This window comes from Nelumbo nucifera, chromosome 3 (genome assembly GCF_055504915.1).
Source record: "Nelumbo nucifera cultivar China Antique chromosome 3, China Antique-T2T, whole genome shotgun sequence".
NCBI lineage: Eukaryota > Viridiplantae > Streptophyta > Magnoliopsida > Proteales > Nelumbonaceae > Nelumbo > Nelumbo nucifera.
In genome coordinates, this window is record NC_142651.1 from 42,251,122 (window position 1) to 42,268,623 (window position 17,502).

Genomic DNA, 17,502 nt, shown 5'->3' on the forward strand with positions numbered 1-17,502 from the left:
AGCGATGACTCATTGGGTTGCTGAAATCATGTGGATAAGAAATCTATTAGGTGAACTGGGTTTTGCAGTGAGCAATCCTATGTCACTCTACTGTGACAATAAAGCTGCCATCAATATTGCTGCTAATCCAGTCCTGCATGATAGGACGAAACACATTGAAGTGGACAAGCATTTCATTAGAGAGAAACTTGAAAATGGCGAAGTGTGCACTCCATATGTCAGCTCAGAAGAACAACTTGCAGATATCTTCACCAAAGGTCTTCATCATGTGCGGCACAAAGATTTGTGTGACAAGTTGGGCATGATTGACATCTATGCTCCAACTTGAGGGGGAGTGTTGAAATAATTTAGTTGTTGGTGTTAGGGTTTGTTTGGCTAGTTAAAGTGTTTTTTATTTCTATTTTTTCACTTCTGTTATGTTTGTTATTGTACTCACTTATAGCAGGGGCACAAGGGTCTTTTCCCTTCTTATTTCTGCCACCCTATATATATTATAAAAAAGCTGGCGCCACCAGCACTGTTATATTGCAAAATCTCTTTTCTTCTCTTCTCCCTTCTCTCTTCTTCTTCTCTGTTCTTCTCTTCCTCTTATTTCTGGCCAGCCATACTGTCAAGAATCTGCAAATTGCAAGTGTGTGAGTGGTACATTTTCCCTTCCAACCCTCCAACCTCTTATTAAATCCCTGGAATCTGCTCTAGAAACTAATCTCCCTAAAACTTCTGCAACCAACGTAAATAAATAAGGGGAAAGGGGATCTCCTTGTCTAATTCCTCTCAAAGTTGCATAGTTGACAAGGCGACGCCTAGGCGACAAGGCACCCTTTGAGGCTCACCTCGCCTAATCGCCAAGCAGTTTTCTACTTCCTACTATAAAATACTTTTTTATTCATTCTTTTTTGAGATTAAAATTATAAAATAGACATTATTAAACTAAAATAATCATCTTGTGTGTTTATATACTAATTTCTTTTTATTATTTTCTTATTTATTAGGGTTTAATCAAAATAAACATTGCTAAATGCTGTATTGAACCCTCAAAGACTTAAAAACCTGAACTAATAAGTAAGGAAGAACTTAAAATTTTATCTAATCAGCACATTTTCCTCTTCCATATATTATTTTTTTTCTTCTTCTTCTTCTTCTTCTTCTACCAATACTTTTTATTTTCTTCTTTTCCTATAACAAAAATAAGGGTTCAGCCCCTATATTTTTTGAATTTTATTTTCCTTCTTCCTTTTCTTCTCATGAATATGTTGGTTTTCTATTACCTTAATATGAAATTTATACTTTTTTATGAAAATCATGAATAATTATTAAAGAAATATGGTTATGGTACCTAGGGAACTACCCTAGGATCTATATTTTCAACATAAAAAATCCACCACCTAGGCGACTAGGTGACAAGGCGCCTCCCAGTCGCCTAGCCTAACCTTGGCGCCTTGAAAACTATTCAAAGCTAGAAAGAAATCTACCACTGTCAGTAATGGCAGTTCCTGATGAGCCAATCACCCACTTGCACCAATTGTCTCTGAGACCACACTGAGCTATCTCTTAGTATCAAATCCTAAATGTACCCTGATTTGCATTCCTATCAGTATTATATTTATATATTTACATTTTTTATAAATGATATTTATATATTTATATTGCATATATTCTATTTATCCCTACTTATTTTAACCCCCCCCCTTCTTTGAGTTGTTTTAAAACCCCTTGTTTCTGATAATAGTTAGTAAACTTAATTTAGCATTTAATCCTTCATTAGTTTCGTCAATTCATGCTATCCCATTAATAAACAAAGTAACTTTAGGCCATGCTCATCAAAATTTATCATCAGTAATGGAAAATCTAAGGTTTCTATCAACAGCTGCCTACCATGACACAAGATCCTATGCAATGCTTACCTGGGTAATCACATCATCAGGAATCGTGAGATTGGTATAGAACCCCACAAGTACCAGAACTTCCACTACGTGACAATTGCATACTAGCTTGGCACTCACACGGTTGAAAAACCAATGTTTCAGAACCAACCAACTAAAACAATATTCTTACAAAACTTTTATGTTTCAACCCCTAATTAGTTTTGCTGCAGCCAAAAAACCATTCTTAATTTCACAAGAATAAGCTCTCCATAATCTCCTATTCTGCTCTTGCTAGAATAATCCATCCTCTGCCAAAAATATGAGTGCTTTAAAATAAAGATATAAATAACAAAAATTACTAAACACTAGTAGGATATTATTGGTACAAATAAAAATCATATGGGGAGAGGACTTACTCAGATCATCAAGGGAGATATTCCCAACATCTTCTCCTGTTTTGATCAAACGTACCTTTCCTACAAGTAGTAATTGAAAGGAAACAAGTTTAGGAAATCTTGCTGAATCCAACAACTGAAGTATGATTTTAAAACAAGATTCAAGCTTCTACAATCTAGTGAATTAAACATGGATCTAGCAACTACTAACACCAAGGACTCACAAAAACATGAATAATAGAAAAAAAATAATAATACAGCATCCTCCTTATTGATATGGTAAGAGAATGGGGTAGAGAATGGAAATTGGAGATTTTCAGATTTAAGTACTTACATCCCCAAGAAAGATACTACATCCAGGTAGCTAATGAGTCTTCAGTCACTTGGCATTTGAGATATTCATCTAACCAGATTTAAGTTTAAACTTTGAGCCCTATGAGGGGGATGTAGATTGTGTTTTTCAAACATAAACCAGCTAGGGTTACAAATTATGAAAAGTTGCTGCACTTCAGCCCTCCCAAACGGGCGCAGAATCTAACACGTGTCCAAGAATCTGACTTGACAATATTAAAAAAATGGATTCTGGGACACATCCATAAAATAATATCACTAGTAAAAAGTTCATGTCATGTGTATTATATCAGCACATACCCACAGAGACGCATAAATAAACCTAAAAAGTTTATCCCTATAAGCTAGCATATACTATAATAAAAAGGTCAGTAATTATTACTTAGATGTTGCTGATCAAAAAAAATTATTACTTACATGTTCATTTGGCTCAGTTTGGAAGGAATACAAATACAAACATGTAGAGTGCAAAACCTTGTATTTTGTATTATTCTGCATGTATTTGCACCAATGTTTTAAAACGTGGAGGCGTGACGCGAGGCATTCCACTACCTAGAGGCACGAGGCATAGTTTAGAACATAAGAGGCGTAAGCCTCCTTAAGAGGAGGGGGGTCAAGAGGAAGAAGGAAGAGGAAGGGGAGGAGGAAGAAGAGGAAGGGGGGATCTTACTTTTTCTTTATTTGTAATAAAAATCTTTTATATTAAAAGGAATAAAGATGCACAGCACTAGTTGAAAGGGGGGTCTTGTCGAAGTGGAGGCGATAAGCGAAGTAAGACCCCCCCCCCTAACACATGCACAAAAAAAAAAACAAATTGAGCTGCATTAAAAAGGGGAATGGGGACATGGGGGGGGGGGGGGGGTTCTGGGGGGCGAAGCTCCCCCAGCCAAAGGGGTCGAGGGCAGACCACTTTCTTTCCCCTTATCTTTTCTTCCCTTCCCTTTCCTTTTCTCTTTTTTTTCTCTTTCTTTCTTTTTCCTTCCCTTCCCTTTCTTTTCTTTTCCTTCCGTTACCTTTTTTTCTTTTTTTTTAGTCTTTTTATATGAGGTGTGCATGAGGCGCATGAGGCCTACGCCTCTAGCACGCCTCATGAAAAAAGCGCATGAGGCATACGCCTCAGAGGGGTCAACGCCTCTTGCATACGCCTTAGGGTGTTTTGGGAGCAGCTCGCCTAGAGGCGTGCTTTTAAAACACTGATTTGCACTTTACATATTTGTATTTGTATTCTTTCCAAACTGTGCCTTTATGTCAAATAAATAAGAGACAATGGACAGTTATATGCAAAAGTCTCCCTGAATAAGACTGTCAGAACCGAACACATGTTGATGGGTTGCAAAGAAGACCACCTACAGCACCAATGAGAAGAAATGATCTTACAAGTTTATGGATCTAGCACTGAACAGAATAGAATGGTAGAACAGAATTCATGCAATCGACCCCATATAGTTGGGGCAAGGCTTAGTTGAGTTAAGAACATAAATTTGAATGTCAAGAAAGAACCTACTTGGGAGAAAAGCAAGAAAACTCCATCAAAAATCACAGGATAAGGGCTTTCTGACTGACTTTATCTTCTTACATGACAGAAACGAAAACATAATGTGCTAATATTAAACATACCATCACGACGCACACAAATCTCAGGAATGTTTTTTACTTGACCACTGATGCTGTCATTGTAAACTCTAGTTTCAATGTCACCTTCAACAAAAACTGGAGAGCTGTAACAGAAATACCATACATCAGAAATCAAATAATAAACAACAAAGAAAAACAATTTTCAATATTGCATACTTCTTAACTAGTTTTTGAACAGAATATGCCCCAAGTTGTTCATTATGCACAGCAATTCGATGCCACTGAGCTGGTTTTGGCAAGTTGTCTGCTTTTACCATTCTCTGGTCATACATGCCCCCAGTTCCAACTGTAAAGATGGTCACAGTCTTTCCATTCCTCAAAATTTTTTGAACAGGAGCTTGTCCAAGTTTTCCACAAATAATTGCCTAAGATGATAATCAACAATGTTTGCACACAAAAAACATAGGATATCACCAACAAAGAAAATTTCAAGTATAGAAGCAATTTACATAGTCAGGAATGGAAATAAATACCTTGTGTACCCCTCTGAAATCCCAACCTCTTTTAGGATCCACACCTTGTGGTTCTAAATCCTGTTTATAAGGAATAAAATCATTATCCTCTAGGTCTGCATTGTTTTCTCCACCACCATCATCAAAGTTGCCACCTTTATCGAATGACATGATTGAGTGCCACATCTTCATATTCTTTTGCATGCCTAATTAACATTAATTCAATTAAGACAACAAAAAGAATACCAAATAACAGAATTTCTAGAACACCCACTGTTGAGCCTGGGTTCTATTGGGCCCAGAGATCGACAGCACCACCTGCATGGCCGTGTTAAGACATGGAAGCTAATCAATTTAACAACTCCCAACAATATCAAGTTTAAATGGTTTTTGAATGCAAATTTTCATCTTTGTAACCATTGGATACACTCAAAAACCAAAGTAGCAAAGTAGCTTGAACTTCAAGGTTATATCAGATAATGTAGCAAAAGGTGTTCCTGTGCACCAAGAGAGAAGAGGGAAGATACCAAGTGTAGACGGCGATATTGCGGGAGCTTTTACTCTTAAATAATTGACAAATCTGACAGAAATCAAGCTCATCTTTTCTTCTTTCAAAATCTACAAGAAAATAAAGAAATTATTATCTTCTAATGTTTATGAAGAAATAAGAAACACATAGGGGGGGGAGGAGGAGGAGGAGGAGGGGGAAAGAATAAGGGTTTTACTTCACATTTGAAAGAAACAAAAAGAGTTTTCAAAGCTAGCAAAGTAGCAATATGCTCAGCTTGTGGATCATACCATGCCCCATCCATCCTAATCTTCTACAAAAATCCACACCATAATCTTTCTAAGATTCTCCAATTAAATAGAACACAAAAGTTAGTTTAGTCCTACTTCACATTAAACTTACAGTCTTCTCTAAGTAGATTTCTTCCATCTTTCCATTCTATGCAACTCATCTCTGTACTTTGCATGGATAAATGACTAGCTAACTGGTATACATGGAGCCTTACACCTAAACACGGCCAGCCTTGTTTGAAGGGATATTCCCCAATATTGCTCATGGCTATCCAGGGATTGGGGGGATGAAGTGGATGCAAATGTATCTTCCTTCAACATTTTCTTGCATGAAGTGGCCATTCTCATTCTCAAACTCGGACCCAGCCACACCCTCACACTAGTCGGCTTGAGATTTTAGCGTTTTACCAAGTAATGATCAGCCTTGTTTACAAAAGAAAAAAGCCCACCCAGTTACTAGGCTAGACCTCCAAGTGTGGACTTTGGACAGATCAAACTGAGACAAAAAAAAAAGAAAAAAACTAGCCCTTAGATGGGAGTATTGGTAGTTGCAAAACCACTAAAAAAATCCTCCCTCCGTTCTTTCTCCCCTGTTTCATCCACCTCTGGCCTCTCTCTCTCTCTCTCTCTGGCCAGCTATTTGACTGACTAGTTTAGCCATTTTAAAATTAAAAAGAAGGAACAATATGAACCGCCAAACCATGAAAGTGGGTTGAACAATTCACTGTTTAACAAAATGGTCAACAGATCATTGACAAAGCCAAAGGTTTTTTAGCTTCTAACACTACTAGGTTTTAGGTAAAGCAGAAGCGATCTTGCTTCCATGTGGCCTATTGAATTGTCAAACTGTCTGGGTCAATATTGGTTTCAATGTTTTAAAGTAGTAAATAATTAAAATAAAATAACATGTAGTAGATAACCAAAAATAGAAAAATTAGCAGAAATTAGAAAATATTTATATTTGCAAGCTCTATAATAATAAAAACGTCAGGCTCAACTTCAAATATAAAACTTACAATCAAGGCATGATGCAATGGTTACTATCCATAAGCTTTAATTTCAAAATCCAAGTTTTTTTGTTTTTGAAAGAGAAGTTATCAAGTAACAATTGGTCACCAAATGAGGGAGTACTACCGGAAGTGGTGCCAATGACACAACCACCTCATGTTGATGACACCATGTTTGATAGCTTCGGCCATGAAGGAGAACCACAAGTTGATAGCACTGAGTATTTTATGAATGATGATCAACAACACGAATCAACTCCCACTGCAACGTGAAGGAGCAATATTGTGGAGTCCGATTATACCAGTTCATCCTCTCGGTGACAGAAGATGACAGGGACTGCAAGGATTGGTAAGAATTTGGATAGGATTACAGCTGCATTTGAGAGCACTGCTGCTCAAAGAGCTACTCTCCTTGCAAAAGAAGAGTCACAACTAGCTCCAAATATAAAAACTTACAATCAAACCATGATGCAATGATTACTATCCATAAGCTTTAATTTCAAAAACCAAGTTATCAAGTAACAAATCTTTTTTCTTTTTTTGTTTTTGAAAGAGAAGTTATCAAGTAACAGTTCACAAATCACAACCTTCAAACCACATCATATATCATTAGCCACAATATAAGTATAAAGTATGACGATCCATTAGTACATCACTTACAAATCAACTCCCAACTCAACTCAGCTTCAACCCTAGCTATTTGTAGTCGGTTTACACAAATCCTATCTCACCATTGTGAAGAGTCATGTTTTCTGTCAACTACATCACTCACAAATCATAATTTCAAAATTCACAGTTCATGTAAATTACATAACATTAATATATGCAATCAGTTCATCTCATTTGCAAAGGATAGAAATGAATCAAAGCAATTAACATCTCATTTGCACGGTTCACGTCATTGAAAGAAGATGCTTGTTAATTGCTTTGATTCATTTCTATCCTTTGCAAATGAGATGAACCGATTACATATATTAATGTTATGTAATTTATTTGAACTGTGAATTCTGAAATTGTGATTTGTGAGTGATGTATTAGACAAAAAACATGGCTCTTCACAATGACGAGGCAGGATTTGTGTAAACCAACTACAAATAGTTGGGGTTAAAGTTGAGTTGAGTTGGGAGTTGATTTGTAAGTGATGTACTGATGGCTCATCATACTTTATACTTATTTTGCAGCTGATGATACTTCATGTGGTTTGGAGGTTGTGATTTGTGAATTGTTACTTGATAACTTCTCTTTAACAAAAGTCAGAAGCCAGAATATTAATTCATTAGTTTTCTTTCTAACATTGAGTCTACGGCACCAGAGTCGGCAGTATATAATCCTATAAACTACCCAACCACTTTATTTGATTTTTGAGATCAGATACTAAGTTATCTACAGTACATGATATCAGAACTAATATAATGTTCTCAAGCACCAGGATACGAGTTCAAATAATTCAATCATAAAATTGCACTATGTATTTGTGGCTACTTAACCTCCAACTGTTGCAAAAATTAGCATTGCAGCCATTTCTACAGAAATTCCACTCAAACCTTCATTTCTGAACCAAGCAAAAGGATCCATTCTGTAGATATTACTTGAATAAATGTTATTGAATTTGTTTGAATCTGAACCCTTTATGGGCATGTAAAAACAATAGACTGTAGCCCATTAGCTACATCAAAAGGAACTATTCCTTTAGGTGTTCAGTATTTCTATTTCCATATACTAAAAGAACTTACTTTCATGTTCATGGAGCCTAAACAGAATCCACACCTTTAGGATTCATTTCTACTATAGAAGATCCCAATATAGACAAATGATGTATTTGTCTTTACTTTTCTTTTTTTGAAGCAAAGTTAACTTTTTATTGAAGAAGAAAAACCATGAGTACATGAGAGGATGTACTGAAGCCAAGAGTGGCTTGGCAGAATTACAAAGGCAAACAACTGTCACTAAACAAGAAATCTCTAGAGACCCCTGATTTTGCTAGGCTATCAGCAACAGAATTCTGCTCCCTAGGAATCTAGACCAGCTTCACATTCATAAAGACTAAGATATCCCTAGCTTCAGCTAAGAAGTGGGCTAGTCCCCAGTGCACTCCCTCTCCTGTAACCAAGCTATAGTATTTGCAGAATCCCCTTTAATGGCTAAAGAGGATAAACCTAGCCATTTGGCAAGGCGAATTCCTGTGAGTGCAGCCAGGACCTCTGCCTTTGTGGCATCTGCCCTCTGACCACTGTAAGCCCAGCAAATATTCCCCCTTTCCCCTTGGAATACACCTCCAATTCCTGCTTGACCTGTGGATCCTTGGGTTCTACCATCAAAGTTTAGAGTCATTTCTCCTTCTTCTTCTCTAAGAGACTATCTCATAGTCCACTCAGATCTTGGAGAGGAGTGTAGGATTTCTGGAACACCCAGCTGTAGCCAACTAGGTTTAGGAAGAAGCACCAAATCTTCCTAGTGACCGGGCAATGGAGAAGGATGTGATCAGTTGTCTCCCCATTGCCAAGGCAAAGAGGACAGACATGAGGGGAGATGCATAATCTGCCTTTAAACTTTTTCTGGATCAACTCGCAGGTGTTTATTCTCTTTAAATGGTCTTTACTTTTCTTTTCTTACATGTATTCAAAGGGGCGATCCATAAAAACAAAATGTATTCAAAGGGGTGCTATGCAGATAAAAAACTCAATGGCAAGCATCTTGACAAAATGTATATTCAGGCCATAGGAGTCAAGAGATTTCAGACAGATATAAGAATCCAAAGATGATGAAAACCATTTATTCTGAGAAGCTCGAAGCATTTATGGTCAGTGAATGCAAACAACAGTTTGGAATCGGAGAAGTAATCTTTCAGCTGTAATCATTCTGGATGACAGTGTTGCTTGGGACTTTGTGTTCATTCCTTTTGACAAGTCAGGATGGAACTCTGTGACAAGGTACGCCATGGAATGGATCTTTCTATACAGGCTAATTATGGTAAATCATACCAACTTCCAGAAAGTCAAGTATATTTGATATACTGAACTTGGAACATGGTTTAGTTAATTCATCCATTTTTCCTCCATTTCTACAAACTGGGCAATCCCAGATGTTAATTTGTCCTCCAAAGTCAAAATCATAGTTTTCTTGTTGTAGCTCCTTATATCCATACCTAACAGTGCTTCCAAAAATAGCTGATATTCTTGTTGCTAAATAGGTGTAAACAAGTCAATTCCCGGGACTCAGGACCATGCTAAAGTATAGGGCCTAAAGCCACTAGCCTCTTCATTGATCCTGTTCTCCTCGTCAGATTTATGTTTCTTCAATGTGTCACAATTCTATCTGCAGTAAGTTGTCACAAACGAAAGAGTAATGCCTGCAAACACTACAAGACTAGAGAAACAAGCAAAACTTCAACTAGAGAATGAACCAGTGTTAAAAATACAAATTCATATCCTATTAACAGCTCTAATTTGTACCATATGAATGTCCAATAACGTCTATGTCCCTTAATCCGATTATGCCAGAAAAACTGAGGCATAATAGAACCCAGTTAACATCTGAAACGATCTCTTAGCTTCACTCCAATACTGCATGTTCTTGGTGGTATAGTCAAGGAGCCTGTTCGACTACTTCCATCCTGTTCATTAACATTTTAATAACTTTCTTCTACCATGTTGCAGACTGGTTTCTTATGATCATAGAGACAGTATGAAGAAAACAAAGGGATCGATCGTTCTGAAAAGAAAATTCATCTGGGAGTCCAAAAACGATCATGTTGTTGAGGACAAAACGATAAGAAACAGAGGTTTCTTATTAACATTTTAATAACTTTCGTTCATGTTGTTAATGACAAAATACCGATCGACCTGAAAAGAAAATTCATCCTGAACATTAACAGGGAAGCAGGACAAAATACCGATCGATCTGAAACAAAAATCTGGGAGTCAAAACATGCTATTCGTCCCTTTTCTGATTCTCAAACAAAACATCTGGGAGTTCAAAAACGAAAATAACGATTGATCTGAAACACCAAGCTGCTGCGATTTCCACCGCTAGTAATAGATCGCCGCCGCTGGAACGATTCCCGCCACTCGTTCAGTGAGAGGATGAAGAAGAAGAATAGAAGACTAAAAATCGCAGTGAGAAGATGAAGGAGAAGGGTAGAAATCGCAGTGAACGAAAGGGAACAATCTGCTGTGAAAGAAATCGTACCTCAGTGTTCGCCAGGAGAAGCCGCCGCCGCTGGGAGAAGATTGTGCCAATGGGTCAAACCCGAGGCATTAGTGGTATTATAAAAACTTATTGGGGATAGTTTTGGTAGAAAAAAATGAAATAAGTATAAACAAAAAAAACTGCAAAATTGAGTTATAGCTGAGGGCAATTTTTGTGCCCTAATATCCATAAAAATAATATTTTTAATAAAATTTATAAAATAGATTAATTTTTTAAAAATAATATTAAATTAGGACAAAAATACTGTTCATTTTCTTCGCCATTCATTAGCGCTGCCGCCTCCGATAATGCTCTCCCTCCGCCCCAACGCCGCCACCTCCGCCTTGCAAACAAATTTCTCTCTCTCTGTTTTCTATTCTCTCCATCTCTCTGCAATGTAAGGCAATCTCCAATAGCTATGCCAGAGAAGTGGCCGGAAAACGGCAAAGTATCAAACGAACGACGTTGGATCTGTGGTTCTAGAGAGGGCCAGAGGAGGGAATTTTCGGCTATGGCCGACGATTCGGGGAGCTGCATTTCGTCAGAAGCTCTTGGACACGATGATGTGTGTGGTGTTTTGTGCCAACGACACGAGATGGATTCTGGTGTTGCATCGCCGCTATAGATGTAGAAACCGAAGCAGCAGGAGCAAGAGCAGTCGAAGTCGCAGTAGAAACCGGAATTGAAGAAGAATGGCGGATCAGGGAGGTTGTCGGAGCTTTTGAACTTGTCGCAGACGATGGGATTGGAGGATGAAGCGGAGGTTGAGACAAGGAGGAAGCTTGTGTCAAAAGGTTACAGTTTCAGGAGGGATCGCAGCAGAAGGAAGCGGCCATGGATGTTAGGAGGCTAGAAAAGGAAGATACCGAGGCGAGAGCGACGCTCGCTATGCTTGGAGCAATTCCTCCTCTTGTAGGAATGCTTGATTCCAGTGATCTCGATTTTCAGATCGCTTCGCTCTACGCTCTTCTCAATCTAGGGACCGGAAATGATACATATGATTCACTATGCTTTTCTTCGCAACAAATTCGATTCTCTGTTACCAACCTTCGATTTTTCCAAAATTTTATTGATCAAGTCTGTTTGATTTCCTTCTACTTTTTTCAAGATCTGTCTCTATTGCGTTTGTTTTAATCTATTCATGCTTCTTTGATATATATATACTTCACTGACAAATCGCATTCTCTGCTTATCCTTCGTTTGTAATGTTGTTTTTTCACCGGTAAGTGTTTCTTTTCGTGAATTCCACAGCACCATTTCTTTTCTTCAAAATTTGAATCATTCACTTTTCCTGCTCGTATTAGTTTTATCACATTTAAAGGGATTATAGCTGATAAGGGTAACTTTTAGGCCTTATCACCATTTCTTCAACTTTTGATAAAAAGGTGCTGGAGGTGGGCGAAGGTGGCAGCGTTGGGCAGAGGTGGAGGCGGAGGTGGGTGGAGTGTTGTTGGAGGTGGGAGGAGGCATTGCCGGAAGTTGCGGATGTGGGCGGTTTTGCAAAGTTGCGGATGAACAGTATTTTTGCCCATACTTAATATTATTTTTATAAATTTAACATATTTTATAAATTTTATTAAAAGTATTACTTTTATTGATAATAGGGCTCAAAGTTGCCTTTATCAACTATAATCTCAGAAAAAATGATTCCTTACTTTTGCAATAGTAAATTTCTTTAACGGTTTAATTAATTGATTAAGTATATCTCTTTTGGAAAATTGCCATTATTGTCAAATATTGATGGAAGGGCTGAAATATCTATTTTGCCCTTTAAATCAAATAGGAAGCTCCTCATCTTCCTCAATTTGGTCTTCACCCTCCAATTTTAGTACGCCATCATACCCGTATTCAGCCTCCTCTCGATGGCTTGTTCCCTCTCATCCTCTACGTCAAAATGAAGTTTGGACCTTCCATCCAAGTCTGCAACTAGATTGACAATGAAGAAAGAGAGAAGAGGGCCTAGTCTTTGCCACCCAGGTCCAATCACCCACCCACCTCCAATGTTCTGAGAAGAACCAATTTACGTTGCCTCCTCGAACCCTAACCCTCTAAACCGTCTTGTTAGTCAATAGCTTCATCTTCGTTGATTGTCGTCCGAGCACATACTTTTGCTCCTTCCTCAAGCCTTCTTTTTGCCTCCGAGAAATACCCATTGTTGCAGCAAGCCACATTTAGCGATTCGGTGAGTGGGTGGTGTGTAGTTAATTGGCTGAACTCAATCAAAACAAATCTCCTAGGACTAGGATGGTCAATCCCCTTTTCGTGTCCGACTCCAACTCAAGATCCAGGAACACTGCAGGGGAACTATCACCGACTCAAGATTCAGGTAGCTTTTACTATAGAAATTACACAAAAAAGCAAGAAAAAAGAAACTAGGTCTGCATTTGCTACTTCTACTAGGCCAGATCCGCTCAGGTCTGCATCTATTCAAAGCTCCTCCATAGCTGTCCACCTCGTCTCAGATCAAGGAACCCAAATTTGAGATATGAGACTTGCAGTAGTGGTGGTGATGAAATAGGAGAGAGAGAGTGAGTGAGTGAGGGGCAGGAGGTGGATGAAACAGGGGAGAAAGAATGAAGGGGAAGAAGGAGAGAAAGAGAGAGAGAGAGGGGCCAGAGGTGGAGGGGTTAAGGACCAAGCCAGCTCGATTTGCTGTTGCTGAAAGGAAGAAGTTGATGAAGAAGAAGAGGGAGAGGGATGAAGGGCAAAATTAGGTTTTAAAAAATATGTCACGTGTATACAAATTTTGACCGAACATTAACACATGCTAACTATAAGGGTAGAGTTACTCAATTGTTAGAAACAATAGGGGTAGCCTTAGACAATAGCCAAACAGTAAAGATATACTTAGTTAAGTAGCTAAACCATAAGGGTAGTTTAAAAAATTTATCCTTTTAAAATCACTTATTCAGATTTATTTCTCAAACACCAAAATAAAGCAATAAATGTTTAATGGTTTGATTTAGGCCCCAAAGGTCAACTAAAGGTGCTTTCTATGTAGAGTGAGGCGTGGAGTGTGCGGTAAGCTGGGAGTGAACCTGAACTTTCAACAAAAACAAACATGGAGAGAGCCAAAGAAGCTTGACAAAATCTTTACAACCGATGTCTTTTTGGCAAAGCGATTACAGATAAGGCTGCAACTTGGGTCGAGTTGGCCCAAACCCAACCATAACCCAACCCAACCTTTGGATTGATGCTCGGGTTAGGGTTAGGGTTAGGGTTGAAATTTATGAAACCAACTTTACTTTGGGTTGGGTTAGGGTTGACCCCTCAGGCAACCCGATCCAATCCAAACCTGACTCTATAGTACATATTATATATATGATATATCATACATTGATTTGTTTAGATGCATGATAGTTGTATAGCCCCACCTCATACAATCATTTATTTCTTTTCAGATAATTACTTCACTTAATCCTAATTGAAAATACCAAAACCTTAATAACATATTTTATGCTTTTTGCTAGTCATAGCTTGTTGCTCATAAAAGATTTATTATAAGTCATTATTCATAATAAACTATAGTCATTTCAAACACTTTTTTTTTCTGAATTTTGTACTAAAGAACCAATAAAAACATCAACAAACAAATATTAATAAAACATAAGATTAATATATGTAGTGAATGTTGAGTTAAGATCTGAGATTAAAAAGTTTTACGAGATTTTAAGTGATGGAAAGAAGGTTGTTGGGTTAGGGTTAAAGGAATTTGGTAAGGGTTATGGTTAGGGTTGAGTAGGTCGGGTTGAAGGTTGAGTTAAGTTAGGGTTGGGGGCTTAGAACTTAGGGTTGGCCTCAACCCAACCTAACTTGGCCCGACTTGCAGCCCTAATTACAAATAAGCAACTTAATGCTAAAGGGACCATCAATGTTGTTCGAATTCTATGGAGTAAATCCATGAAGTACGAAGTTGAATGGCTAATGAGTGATATGTTATGGATTTCTTTTAGGAAACCCTCAGACCTTGCTTGGGTTCTAGACAAGGAACCATGGATGGTCAAGGACTATCCTCCTACTCTTCATACAGTGGGAGCCAAATGTCATTCCTCGTGAACTGGTCTTTTCAGATATGGTTATAACTATTAAAGTTTTAGATGTCCCAATGGAAATTATGACCATTGCTTGGACGAGAAGATTGGCTAGAGAGGCTGGGACTGTCGAGCAAGTCTTGACAGGGGATGAAGAGGAAGACGAGGATTTACCATTTGGGGGTTGTTTCCTAAGGGCGAGGGTGAGGGTTGATACCTTTAGAAAGTTAGCAATTGGTATCAAAGAGATGACCCCGTTAGGTAAACCTCTTTGGTTCCCTTACCAATACAAATGATTACCTCTATTTTGCTATACGTGTGGGCTCTTAGGGGATGCGGAATCTAAATGTGCAAGTGTTACAGAGGCCCAAGCCTTGGATGAATTCACAACTACTCTAGCAACCCAAATAATGAGGGAGGAGAGTGGAAGAGGTACCTTTGGGCACTGGTTGGGAGCATCCATCACACCTAGTGAATTTAAGTTCACCAAGAAAGAAAAGATCGGAACAATTGGGAAGAATCGACTAGACAATGGCTAGTCAAGCTCCTCTTATGATAAGGTCACCATAAACAAGTTTGGCAAAGGCCTCGAGCCCCGAGGATTGCTGAAATTCAAAGGGGTTGCTAACCCTGTTGGGTCGAGTGCAGCTTCGACGATGTTTGAAATCCCGAGGGAGCAATTACCTTTCTCATGAAAGGACCCAACATCGAACCTTGTGAAGTCAGAACTATTCCCAATAATGGAAAACTTTCCTTGGTTAGACTTACAAAAATTGTAGATCAAACGAATAATGCTTTGCGGGAAAACAATGTTGACTATGGTAAACAGGAGAGTGTGATCAGAATTGCACAAAAGCTAGATTTAGGTAGGTTTGTGAAAGGAAAAATGGAAGTCCTTGAGACCGAGCCCTTTAAGCAAAGTTAAAAAAAAATGAAAGGTTCTAGAGTGAACATTATGGAACCTTGCGAGGCTGGCTCAATGGAGCCTGCAAAGAGGTTTAAAAAGATTCGGGAGGGGGATATAAATATTCGGTCAAATTTAGAGCTAATCGGGGCCCCATTGTCTCTTATGGACCTGAACCTGATTGGGCTCCAATTAGGAGAGACCTTTCGCATTGGCTCGGGCTTTCCCCTTAGTTAAAAAGGGGATAAGGGTTGGAGTGGAATATTGGCTTCTCCTTTTGGTTCAACAAAGCAATTGACTCATGACTTAGAGATGGACATGGAGGAGCAAAGTGCGAAGCTATGATGGACCAGGTACCTGATGTTGTGCAAGAATTTGAGCTAAACAACATTGATATTAGTCATGAGGTGTGGTGCTCTTACAATTGTAATTATTTTTTTATGATTGTGATGTTTGTTTGTTTTTCTGTGGAGTGGCTGGAATTTGGTAAAATTGCACAAATTGTACCCTAGTGTGAGACCTAAATATCGAGCTCACTACTCCCATCGTAAAGTTAAGAAGTGAGGAAGTTACTATAAAAACCCCTAAGGAATGTCGGGAGGTGTCAAGGAAAGAATATCTTCTAACTGAGCATCTTCTACTTTTGTTAAATCTTGTTATAGGGTTGGCCCATGCACAAAAATCTGCAGGGGTTCTTGGAATGGAACTAATTCTGCACCCAAAATCACAGACTGTCGATTCTTATACATAAAATCTAATGTTGTTAACACTCCATGTTTGAAGTGGGTTAAAAATCATTGGTCCTTAATTGTTGGAAATAAGTGGGTTTGGGAGGTTATCTCGCAACATCCCCCAAGGTGCTAATGAGAATTTTCAATTGGAACTGTCAAGGGATAGGGTCTCCCCGAACAATTCCAAATTTGCTTAAAACCCTTAGGGATGAAAATATAAATATATGTTTCCTCTCTAAGACCAAGACTCTCTTGCTTAATTGTAAGAGGAAATTACAAAGGTTATGGGACTGGAATTGCTGGGGAGTGGATTGGAGGCTCTTATTCCACAATGTTGAAGTTAGGGATATTCCATCCTCGGGGTCTAACCACTTTCCCCTTATCCTGGACACTAAGGCTCCTCATACAAAAAGATGGAAGCCTTTCAGGTTTGTTGAAGCCTGGACCACTCATAGTATCTGTGAGCCTTTCATCCAAAACTTATGGAACTCTCAATATGCATGCTCAAACCAATATAGATTAAGGCATTGTTCGCTTTTCGGATAGTTACTTACCCGTGGAAGTGTTTCCCAGGAAAAAATTACACAGGTAACTGCATTTACCCATGTTTTTTAATTTCTCATGTAAATAAGGTAATGACCATTTTAGTCATATAAATCTATTATTAAAAGGGCCATTTTTGTCCCATTCAAGTGTTGATAACTTCCCCCTAGGTGGGAAAGTTATTTACCCACCTAGGAAATGGGTATGTAAATCTAAAAAAAGAACATGGGATTCTTCGTCAATGGGAACCAAAATCCAATTGACCAACTTTCCCCCCTCCCAAAATCTAATAAAAGAACACCCCCTAAGAGAGAAATGCAAACCTCTCAAGCAGAATTTGAAGAAGTGGAATAGAGAAGACTTTAGGAGCATTCAAGGAAAAATTATTGAAACAAGGAACGCCTAAGCTAGAGAAATGAATGTCAACAGTGAAGATTTCAACATAGAGACAATTAACAGGTTGCAAGATCAATTAGACTATTGGCTAAAAAGATAAGAGATGTTGTGGACCCAAAAATCTAGGGTTAATTGGCTTAGTTTGGGGATAGGAATACAATTTTTTTCATATCCATGACTCTCAGGAGAAGGGATATTAACACAAT

At 38.3% G+C, this 17,502-nt stretch overlaps 1 protein-coding gene across 1 annotated transcript; it reads right to left on the bottom strand.

The window, feature by feature from the left end:
* Positions 1–2,007: 2,007 nt before the first annotated feature.
* Positions 2,008–9,654, bottom strand: MTSSB (mitochondrially targeted single-stranded DNA binding protein). Its single transcript, XM_088901346.1, has 8 exons — positions 9,649–9,654; positions 5,226–5,316; positions 4,973–5,016; positions 4,720–4,904; positions 4,403–4,611; positions 4,229–4,329; positions 2,282–2,341; positions 2,008–2,173 (listed from the first exon to the last, which is right to left on the bottom strand). Exons 4-8 carry the CDS (start codon positions 4,900–4,902, stop codon positions 2,157–2,159), a joined length of 570 nt encoding a protein of 189 aa, XP_088757472.1. The 5' UTR covers positions 4,903–4,904; positions 4,973–5,016; positions 5,226–5,316; positions 9,649–9,654; the 3' UTR covers positions 2,008–2,156.
* Between the last annotated feature and the right edge of the window lie 7,848 nt (positions 9,655–17,502).